The following is a 12,215-nucleotide window of genomic DNA, read 5'->3' as shown; positions in this document are numbered from 1 at the left end:
GAATCGATTCTGAATCATTTGATTCTGAATCGATGAATTGATTTTTTAAACCCAGCCCTACATACGAATAATCATAAGAATAACAATACCATACATTTGTGTCAGTATTTGTTTGTTCTTTCCTTAAAGGAAGCCTAAAGTTAAACATTTTCAACATTTACCTTGTTTTTCAATCAGCACTGCTGAGTCATTAAAACAATTTTGAGACCCACCACATAGTTATCAATATGTTTCAACGCATAGTTTGCCACATTGTTAGCTAAGTAATTGGAAGTTTGTGGTTGACTTAAGATCCTTTTTGAAAATTACAAAAGTGTCTATCAAATCACGTTGTGGATGTGCCTTTAATTCCAGGCAGGTATATATATATAAATATATATATATATATATATATATATATATATATTGTTACCTCCGCCCCAGGACAGTGCAGGGTGAGAGATAATGTTTTCGGTGGTGTGTGTGTGTGTTTGTCTGTTAGCAGGATTACGCAAAAAAGAATCCACCGATTTTCACAAAACTCGGTGGAAGGGTGTAGCATGGTCCAATTTAGGACCCATTCAATTTTGGAGCAGTTCTGAAGCAGGGGCCGGATCCACAAATTAAAACAAAACTTAGAACGAAGCCTGCTACCTGTGTGAGGGTGCTAGAGACACGGGGTTTGGACATTTTAGTAATTTTTACCTCCGCCCCAGTGAATCACAGGGATGGTCCATGAGCCGCCCAAACATGGCCTGGATGGCCATTCAGATACATTCGTTTTTTGGACTAGGATTACTTGAAAACTACCAGACTGCTTTTCATGAAATTCGGTGGAGGGGTGTAGCATGGGCCAATTTAGAACCCATTCAATTTTGGCATGCACAGAGCCACAAAATGCATTCAGGGGCAGAGGTCTGTGCTCTCTGAGTACCATTTCTAGTTTACCCTATTTTACATTTCAAGCACTTTAAGGACTTTTACTATAGTGCTTGAAATGTTCGTTTTTATGCATTCAAAATACAAGTGAAAAAAAAGCATTAGCCTATATCGGATAATTAACATCATCAACAATGTGCATGATTATCTATTTTGAAACAAACAAAAATGTGAACATAATCTCTTCAACTCTTCTACTGTACTGTCCATGTGAAAAATGAGAACTACACCAGATAATTGCACTTAATTAATCTATACATCAACAACATGCAATGCATACTATAAATTTGAACATAATCTCTTAAACTCCTCTGTTGAACATGTGAAACCTGATCATTGCAATACATAGAGTAACTAATTAAATTAACATCTATACATCAACAACATGCATAATATATTAACTACTTTGAAACAAATAACTACAAAATCCTCATGAACTTGAATAAAAATCTCTCTTTATCTTCTTGAACTTGGCTTGACACTTTTCTGTCAGTGAGTGTCCCATTTTCCTCAGAAAGCCCACAATTCAGCAGCTGCACATTATACTATAGAAAGCAGAGATGTTCTGTATTCTCGCTCATCAGATACTGTAGCTCCTCCGTGTCCGAAGTGTTTTCAGCCATTCCACAACTACTGTGGTTGACCACTCCTTCTGTCAATGACCGGTTCTCTCATGCAATGGTCAATTTCTCCTCCAGGCTGTTCAAAGCAGCGGTATCCTGCTGATCATGGCGTCCAAGGAGCCTGGAATAGAGGCTGACCACCATACTGGAGGGTTGACCTTCCTCCATCCACTGCCTTCTCAGATCTGTGCCCTCCTGCTCATGTGTGGGCAAAAGGAGCTGCCTCTTCATGGTCTGCTTCTGCCTCCTCCTTAGGCCACTCTTGTGCTTTGTTCACAGCCTCCTCAGATGAAAAGGTATAGCCCTTGTAATGAGGATATAGAAGCGTCGCCGGCAGCAGGCAAGAAAACACACCTTGCACCAAGCCACGTCTTTCAAAGCTCTGGAGGATAGCCAATGTTCCAGGTCACGTGCACTGAGGTGAAGCTAGAGGGGGCGCAAGCATACATTACGAGTGCCCTAACCCCCCCCCAAAAAAAAGTGGCCATATTGGCGTCCTTAGCCACCGATCCCAATATGGTACAAAATGCAAATATCGGCCCAATGTGTCTGTCAATACGAGATTTCAGACCACTTCTAATTCCTACAGATCAAGATTAGTCTTAATTTAAGGATTGAAACGCCCCTGAGATCTACATAGTAATATTGCACTGTACTCACTTTTTGCATTTACATTACTTTCATTCCCTGCCGACTTACCTTTGTTTCATGAGGCATGGGAGTAAATCCACATTGGTTGCACACAGTGTTCTTGCACTTTGTACATGTGTTGTAGTTGGGAGGGTCCTTGGAGCCCACGTTGAGTCCCACCTTGCAGAGTGGACAGGTAGACTGGCCTGATTTGGAAGCTGCTTGGGAAGCTGCTGCTGCCTTTGGAGGCTCTGATGGGGGTTTGTCCACTTTGGCCTGTACTGATGGAGGAGCCTTAGCCTGCTGGGGTTGCTCTGGTTTCTTCTCCTCTGCTCTCTGAGCTGCAGGTGGTTTGGTCTCCTTTGCAGGAGACATCTTGGGAGAGGCCTGGACTGCTGCAGACATCTTGGGGGAAGCTGGTGGTGTGGTGCGGGACTCATCCTGAACAGCTGAGGTGATCAAAGTGGAGGCAGAACTGAAGATGGAGGAGCCAAAGCCAAACATCTTCCCAGAAACCGACTCTGCAGGCTTTGCTGAAGCTGGCTGAGATTTAGTACCACCAAAGCCAAAGAAGCCCCCTGACTCCTGCTGTGTAGCATTACTCTGCCTACGCTCTGGTTGGCTGGTCTGGTCTGGGGGTTTCTGAGGCCCTGATGTTCTCTGGTTCTCCTGTGGTGTTTTCTGACCAGGAGCTGGGCTGGCCTGTTTCTGAGTCTCTGGAGCTTTAGCAGCCTCGGCTTTCGGTGGCTGTGCTGCTGGAGTAGACTGCTTTCTCTGTGGGGAGCCTGGTGTTGAGGTCTCCTTCTGTTGGGGTGCAGCGGGGGTGGAGGCTTTACTGGGTGAAGGCTGTGGTTTCATCATGGGGGGTCCAGGGGGCTCCATCCCTCCAATAGCCCGTTGTGTCTGGCAGGTAAGACACAGCCACTCTTTCACCTGAATTTTTTTTATTAAATATAAATATAAATATAAATGTATTAATGTGGGTCAAAATAAACACATTAAAATAATTACAAATTAAAAAAAATAATCAAAACGTTTTTATTTTCTTTTTTTTAATTAACTGATTTTGCCCAGTGGACTCTGTAGGCTACAGGGAGCAGACAGCTCAGAATGAGCAGCCAAAGTCTAACTCAGACAAACTGACGAACTGGGTTGCAAAATGAATTGCTATAGACTGCAGGTCATTTGCTATGGTAAAAGACAAGAGCTTAATGGAAGCATTGCAAATTATGTTCTCCAATGCAGCTACAAGCCTCCATCAAGAGGCACAATAGTTTCAAAAATCCCAAGACATATTGGCACAAGCTGAATATGTTGCTCAGATTGATTGATAGCAAATAATAATTTAATCTAAAGCCATGCTTTACTCATCTGCCACAATAATGTAATTGCCTTTTAATTGAAATATATTCATTTGGGGGCTTTTCCCAGCAAAATATGATATACACGATTAATTGTGATCAATTAGATTAATTCATTACAGATCATGTAATTAGATTATTTATTTTTTATAGATTGACAGCCTTTGTTGTGGTAAAAATGAAGTATAACGGTCTTACATTAAAATAAATGTCACACTCAATTGTGTGATGACAATATAATACCATGTATTCTTATGTTTCATTACTGTACCTTTAATGGACCATGTTTCTTTACATTTTTGCCTTTTTAAATGAAAGGCAACTTTACACAAGATACCATTAAGGCTCCTTTGAGCCAGTCATTTTTGTGTAAAAAAACACTCAAATTCACATGAATTGAGAAATTGTTAGATACAGTAGAACGGGCAGAACAACCAAAATGGGCCCACAGGCTATTTGCACTATAAATCTTAAAGCTAAATCTTATCAACAATCAGATCAGTAGTTGGTTATTCAAGTGTTGAAACACAGTTGTAAGTGTAAGTCGGTTACGGGTGCTTTTGTTTCATTTTCTGGCAGGAACCGTTTTGGTTTATGGTGTACGCCGGAGGTGATCATTTTAATGATGAATTTTAACGCTGATTTTAATTATTAGCAATTTTAATGCTAATCTACATGTGCAGCCCCACAGAGTTCACTGTGTGGGTCACGGATTGGATCACTGATATTTAATAGACACGGCAGGCCCACAAGCACTGTGCACTAGTAATTTCTAATGCAGAATAAGCAATGCCATTTACTCAACATGTAACACACTGTACTCTTGCATATTTGAATTACTTAAGGTTCCTAACAGAAGTAAACGCAATATCTGCATCGTGGGGCTACATTGCATTAACATTTTGCATTTAAGTGACTATTGTTCACTGCTGACTTACCTCTTTTTCATGAGGCAAGGGGTTAAATCCACATTGGTTGCAGACAGTGTTTTTGCATTGGGTACAAGTGTTGTAGTTGGGAGGGTCCTTGGAGCCCACGTTGAGTCCCACCTTGCAGAGTGGACAGATAGACTGGCCTGATTTGGGAGCTGCTTGGGAGGCTGCTGCTGCCTTTGGAGGCTCTGATGGGGGTTTGTCCACTTTGGCCTGTACTGATGGAGGAGCCTTGGCCTGCTGGGGTTGCTCTGGTTTCTTCTCCTCTGCTCTCTGAGCAGCAGGTGGTTTGGTCTCCTTTGCAGGTGACATCTTGGGAGAGGCCTGGACTGCTGCAGACATCTTGGGGGAAGCTGGTGGTGTGGTGCGGGCCTCATCCTGAACACCTGAGGTGATCAAAGTGGAGGCAGAACTGAAGATGGAGGAGCCAAAGCCAAACATCTTCCCAGAAACCGACTCTGCAGGCTTTGCTGTAGCTGGCTGAGATTTAGTACCACCAAAGCCAAAGAAGCCCCCTGACTCCTGCTGTGTAGCATTACTCTGCCTACGCTCTGGTTGGCTGGTCTGGTCTGGGGGTTTCTGAGGCACTGATGTTCTCCGGTTCTCCTGTGGTGTTTTCTGACCAGGAGCTGGGCTGGCCTCTTTCTGAGTGGGTGCCTGTGGAGCTGATGTCGTGGTCTCTTTCTTTTGGGATGCAGCAAGTGTGGAGGTTTTGTTAGGTGAAGGCTGGGGTTTCATCATGGGTGGTCCTGGGGGCTCCATTCCTCCAACAGCTCTCTGCATCTGGCAGGTAAGACACAGCCACTCTTTCATCTGAAAAAGAAAACACAACAGTAATGAAAAAAAGAAGCAAAGACCATTTTCTGTATACTGTGTGCAAATTGTTTTCAGTCAACACTTGTGAATACTTGGATATTTAGATAGATAAATTCACCAAAATCATGTGAATGTACATATCAATATCTACAATCACAATTGCCACCTGAAGGACAATACTGTACATTTCATTAATCTCATGAAGCTCCCCTTTCACATTTTTGTATATAATATTGAGAAAACCACAGGGATTGCTTGCTTAAATGGACCACAGGGTCAAAAGGTGTCATTCTCGCTATAGAGAGAGAGATAGAGAGAGAGAGAGAGAGAGAGAGAGAGAGGGAGAGAGAGAGAGAGAGAAAAAGATAGATAGATAGATAGATAGATAGATAGATAGATAGATAGATAGATAGATAGATAGATAGATAGATAGATAGATAGATAGATAGATAGATAGATAGATAGATAGATAGATAGATAGATAGATATTATATGTTATATATTGTTTTTGCTTGTTGCGAATGACTCCTTTTGGTAACTATGGTCCATTTAAGCAGGCAATCCCTATGGTTTTCTCTTCATTTTTGTGCAATTAAAATACCTCAGAGCCTCACAGAGGCTGAACGCTGCCTGAGTGCACAGAATGATGCACTGCCAACAGCTTGTTCCCAGCACTCAAGAGCTCTAATAGTCCATAATAACCAAAGGACCATCATGTCTCTAAACATGCACTCATGTCTCTAAACATGCACTCATGGCTTCTTTGTTGACTATAGCATTTGATTGTCTGATTCTTCATAGTTACGCAACCCCTTGATAAAAACACAGAATGCTGGCTATCAGATGAAGGCAGATTAGAGAACCGTACGGCTCAGATTACTGTGCAATGTGCACGGCCTCCTGTCACATTACCGCTCTGTGATAGCAAAGCGACTTCATAATGCAATGCAGCTAATGTACATAATTCCTCCCTAAACTCAGAGGGATTTGCTGTTCTAAAATTATTGCTGTTCTCAGAGGCAAAAGTGGCACCGACCAGCTGCTCTCTGTAATGTTACAAAGATTTCCAGATCCACTACTAGAAGATAGTAATCTCAATAATTGTCACCGTAGAACTGTAATCGTCCCACGCTCGTCAACACTGCTGAGGAGCGTAGCATTTGACCTCTCCTTCCCCTTCTCTGAGGATTACTAGTTTAGACCATCAGCCGAGTACTACAGCACCACATGAGATCAAGTAGCCTTGGACTGTCCTTGCCAGGCTACTCTACACACAGTGTGCATTGGATTACAGAGTCAAGTGTCAAGTCCTTTTGTGCTGGAGATAACACAGAAGACGGCGCATCCATTTAGAGTACCATCCAACATGGTGTTCCCAAGTTGCAGATGGAATTGTGCACGGTAAATGGATAAACTCCTATTCAGTTACATGTAGACTTGATGCATTGAATCACTGATATCTCAAAAATTATCCTGCCAGGCAAAGATGAATCTGTAAATGGTAAATGGACTGCGATTATATAGAGCTTTTATCCAAAGTGCTTTACAATGGCCTCTCATTCACCCATTCACACACCGATGCAGAAGCTGCCATGCAAGATGCTAGCCTGCTCATTGGGAGCAGTTTGGGGTTCAGTGTCTTGCCCAAGGACCCTTGGATATATGGACAGGAGGAGCTCCAGACCCTCTGTGCAATGGACCACCCTCTACCTCCTGAGCCACAGCCTCAAATACATGTGTGAATAAGTAAATAAATAAACAAATAACAATATATATATATAAATATATATATATATATATATATATATATATATATATATATATATATATATATATATATATGGGCTGTCAATTTAACACGTCAGATTAATTAATTATGCAAACATTCAATTGTTAATAAAAATGTACGCAAATTAATCACATTCATAAATTTTGTACAGCTGTAGGTGGCACAGTTGCTGCGTCATTGCCTGATTTAACATTATTGAAGTGACAAACTTAATTTGGACCTGAATGACCCCGTAGGCTACGTCGGGTGTCACACAAAAAGCATCTTTGCCTTCAAACAAACTCATGGAGGCGGATAATCAGACTTTGCTTGGACCTCTAAACAGAAAGTTTACTTTAAAAAAAACTCCCAGATGGCACAGTTAATAAGAGTGTGGTCATGTGCAATATCTGCAAGAAAGAATGTGCATACCATCAGAGCAGTGTCTAGCCTAACTTATCACCTCAGTGCTAAACACTTTAACAGCTGTCAGCCCCAGTACTAGTGGGTTTCGCCCACCCACACTCACTGAGAGCAGCTCCGAATGAACAAGTCTACCTCTGAAAAATTGACAAACTCCATCGCAAAGTGGATTGCTGTGGACTGCAGGCCAATTTCAATGGTAGAGGACAAGGGCTGCATGGAGGCATTTCAAATTGCTTCCTTCAATGAAACTTACAAGCCGCCTTCAAAAGGCACCATAGTTACAAAAATCCACCAGCTGCATGACACGGAAAAGATGACAAGAATGGAAGTACTGGTGCAGGACATGGCTCTGACCGGGTCGGTCAGTAATCACAATCACAAAGCCACAGTAATGTAATGTCTTTGAATTGCAATATCTTAATTTGTTGGCTTTTGACAGATTTTTTTTTATATATGATCAATTTGTGATTAATTAGATTGATAAATTAATTACACCTAACGTAATTAAATTGATTATTTTGTAATCGTTTGACACCTCTAATATTATATATATTTACATGTAAATACACACTTTTTTATTATTACAAAAGGGCAGCCATGCAGCAGTAACACAAGCAATCACTCATGACACAGCTATTACGACTTACCTCAGTATTTGGCATGGGGTTAAATCCGCATTGATTGCAGACCGCGTTCTTGCATTGGGTACAAGTGTTGTAGTTGGGAGAGTCCTTGGAGCCCACGTTGAGTCCCACCTTGCAGAGTGGACAGGTAGACTGGCCTGATTTGGGAGCTGCTTGGGAAGCTGCTGCTGCCTTTGGAGGCTCTGATGGGGGTTTGTCCACTTTGGCCTGTACTGATGGAGGAGCCTTAGCCTGCTGGGGTTGCTCTGGTTTCTTCTCCTCTGCTCTCTGAGCAGCAGGTGGTTTGGTCTCCTTTGCAGGAGATATCTTGGGAGAGGCCTGGGCTGCTGCAGACATCTTGGGGGAAGCTGGTGGTGTGGTGCGGGACTCATCCTGAACAGCTGAGCTGATCAAAGTGGAGGCAGAACTGAAGATGGAGGAGCCAAAGCCAAACATCTTCCCGGAAACCGACTCTGCAGGCTTTGCTGCAGCCGGTTGAGATTTAGCACCCGCAAAGTCAAAGAAGCCCCCTGACTCCTGTTTGGGAGGCTGGATCTGAGGTGGTGCAGCCTTGGCAGGAGAGGGTCCAGATTTTGGGGGCTGTTGTTGAGGCTTCCCAGGCTCCTGTTGTGTAGATTGGGTCACAATGCTTGGTTTATGCCCTGGTTGGCTGGTCTGGTCTGGGGGTTTCTGAGGCCCTGATGTTCTCCGGTTCTCCTGTAGTGGTGTCTGACCAGGAGCTGGGCTGGCCTGTTTCTCAGTGAGTGCCTGTGAAGCCGATGTTGTGGTCTCTTTCTTTTGTGATGCAGCAGGTGTGGAGGTTTTGTTGGGTGAAGCCTGAGCTTTCATGGAGGGTCCTTGGGGCTCCATTCCTCCAACAGCTCTCTGCATCTGACAGGTAAGACACAGCCACTCCTTCACCTGTAGAAGAAAGATTGGTTTTAGAATTGCTATGAATACACATAATGTGAACATCATTACATGTGGGATCAAAATGTAAATTAGGGCCCAGCTTTTGAACCTGATATATATATAGAACTTCAAAGTCATCATCATTACCTTCTAACCAACATTCATACAACAGAAATCATTGTATTGTTTAATAGGGTGGCCATTTAACAATATTAACTTCCTTTGAGGTACAGAAAAACAGTCATTCCATTAACTGCAGCAGTAGTACTCGCTTACATGCCAAATGAACTGGCAGCTCATTAATACTCTTTAAACAGACTTCTTAATGGTAACTAGTAGTCAATACACAGACTAATCAAATTACACTGTTTGCCATGGCAAACATTGTTGAATTCCCATCTGTATAAGCACACTAAAAGCATATTAATAATTAGCAAAATGTAGAATATTGCAACAAAGTGTTTTCTTTACCAGGAATAGAATGCAGCTCTACTTACACCCGAGTCTGGAGGACTGAAGCCACACAAACTGCAGACCTCAGTCTTACACTGTGTGCAGGTATTATAGTTCGGTGGCTCCTTGGTTTTCATGTTCAGTTCTGTGGTGTTACACACTGGGCAGAGGGATTTGGCCCTGGCAGTAGGTTCAGCTTTTGATTGAGAGCCGGCTTTACCGGTTCCCTGTGAAGGAGGTCCTGTCTGGGTTTGGCCAGCTGCTCGAGTCCCAGGCCCCTTCGGGCTTTGCTGCGGAGGTCCAGGTTTGCCAGAAGCCTGCTGCTGTGGTGTAGTCCTGGGGGAGCCCGGTTGTTGTGGCCCTACCTTAGGTGACCCTTGCGACAGGGCACCAGTCTTAGATGACCCTTGCGACAGGGCACCAGTCTTAGATGACCCTTGTGACTGGGCACCAACCTTAGGTGACCCTTGCGTTTGGGGTCCTGTCTTAGGGGCTCCTTGCTGTTGGGATCCCTTAGCAGTTTGTGGTTGAGGCCCACCCTTTGGAAGGGGCTGTTGTTGAGCTCCCACATTGGATGAACCCTGCTCTTGTGTTCCAGCTTTGGGAGGAGTTTGGTGTGGTCCTCCTTTAGGCGGTCCTTCAGACTGTGTCCCAGCCTTAGAAGGAGCTTGCTGCCCGCTGGGCTTGCATGGTGTCCCAGCTTGGCCATTCCCTTGCAGCTGGGGCCCTGCCTGCTTCAGGGCTCCTTGGCCCTGCTTTGGGGGGCCCTGAGGCTGCTGCGGGGCCTTCCTGGGGCCCGACACCTGCTGCTGTCCCCCCGGAAGCTTACCCGCCTGCTGGGAGGGGGCTTTCTTTTTCTGTTCCCCATCTCCATCGTCCCCAAACCGGCTCAGCTTGTTGACAGTGGAGGACACAGCGCTGTTAGCCCCACTCAGGAAGTTGGAGAACATGGCTGGATCTTCCTCCTCCTCGTCTTCCTCCTCCTCCTCCTCCTCCTCCTCCTCCTGGCTGGAGCTAGAGTCTACTGTGCTGTCGGAGTCAGAGCAGGAGCTGTCTCTACTCTTTCCACGCTCTCCTGCGGGGCCCGGGGGAAGGGCTGGGGCTGGGGCGGAGGACAGGGCATCTACTGCCCTGCCGCTGCTGCTGCCGCTGCTGCTGCTGCTGCTCCCTGGACTCTCCTCTGGCTCAGCATCTACATCACACTTCCTGCACAAACCAGACACAGAGAGGGAGTGAGGTGGAAGGGGAGAGAGGATGAGAGAGTGAGATTAGAAGTGCATGAGGTGGTGCGATGGGGGGAGAATGTGAGAGAGGGGAAAAAAGAGGAAGATTGAGCATGCGAGGCAGAGCGATATGAACATGTAATGCATTTATACTTTCATCTGATTTGATATGCTGCTACAGGTAGGAATTGGTAAACAAATAAATGCATCAGGAAATATATTGGCAAATAATGAAAACACAGCAAGCAGAATGTTACTAATGTCTCTGATTTGCGTTTGTCACTATCTTCTTGACAAGGCTGTCTCATGATCTCATATGCTGAATAAAAAACAAAGATAGAAAAGAATTACTGTTTAATATCATGGCGCCAGATTTAGGATATGTCGACCTGCTGTAAACCCTCTGTATGTCGCTTGTCTAGGATCACATCTTAATGAATAGGCTACTTCTGCATGCTATTCACGTTTAAGTAAATTATATGTTTGTCAACCCATAAATCTAATTGGATAAATGTGTCACATAAAAATTATAAAAAGGAAAATGATCCTCGGCTGATCGCGGATGGTCGCTCAAAACGATTACAATTCGCACATTAATCGTCGCTGCTATACAAGAGACACCATTCGGTCTCCGTTTGATTTACTCCGCTTGGACTGTTGCTTTCAGCACCATGGACAGCAGCATAGAGGCGCTCTATTGATCCGACTTTTTATACTTCCTCAATCCAGATAGAAGAACCCTTGAGTCAGGAATAGGCAATATACTACCGCCATAGTCCAACACAGGACTGGTGGATAGCTACTTTGAATACTAGCCTATTTAATTACCAATACAAGTAGCCTGAAGTCGTGTCCAGATTCACAGTAGCCCACCCTGACTCTTGCTTGATGAAATCGCAATTGTCCACTCTGCCCCATAAAATCTATTTTCGGATGGCACCAAACGCAAATCAACTGATTCCCCTCAACTGATGTGGGAGATATGTCAACCGGTGTACGGTTTACAGCAGGAAACCGAGTAAACAGTCGATCTGCCATTCTCTGGAGATACCGCAGGCACATCCGGGCAGGAGACGTCAAACGACGCATTAGAAGTGAACGCTGATATGAAATTACCTTTTCTTACACATAGCCTATATCAGACTACTTATATACATGGCATGGATGAGCTAAGACCGCATATGAATGAATACAGACGTCAAATGTATAAGGTACAGTAAAAGCCTGCCCTGCATAATTCATTTTTTCACTGACTGTCGAGGGTCGATATACCTATTGATGGACTGTGAGGGCTGAATCCCCACCGTGCCAAGTCGTGATTTACAATCAGTGAAAAAGCATACATTATAGACTACTTCGAACTAGGCTACGCGTCTCAACACGCAGTGTGCACGAGATGTCAGATGTGACAATTCAAAGCCGACGGTTGACCGTGGAGCTGAAACGTATAAAACCAGTTCTCAGCTTTTCGCGTGCGCCCTTGACTTCGAATAGTACCGACGCACACCATCCTCTCTTCCCAAACAGTGT

At 44.2% G+C, this 12,215-nt stretch overlaps 1 protein-coding gene across 1 annotated transcript in view; it reads right to left on the bottom strand.

The window, feature by feature from the left end:
• Nucleotides 1–10,412, bottom strand: part of pclob (piccolo presynaptic cytomatrix protein b) — a gene marked incomplete at both ends in the record, with an annotated part of 71,965 nt that extends 61,553 nt beyond the window's left edge. Inside the window, one exon of the mRNA XM_084453214.1 lies at nucleotides 9,507–10,412. Coding sequence (XP_084309340.1) covers nucleotides 9,507–10,412 — 906 coding nt within the window. The remainder of the gene's footprint in view (nucleotides 1–9,506) is intronic.
• Nucleotides 10,413–12,215: the final 1,803 nt, after the last annotated feature.

This window comes from Borostomias antarcticus, assembly GCF_949987555.1.
Source record: "Borostomias antarcticus genome assembly, chromosome: 18".
Classification (NCBI taxonomy): domain Eukaryota; kingdom Metazoa; phylum Chordata; class Actinopteri; order Stomiiformes; family Stomiidae; genus Borostomias; species Borostomias antarcticus.
This window is presented reverse-complemented; position numbering and strand designations above follow the sequence as displayed.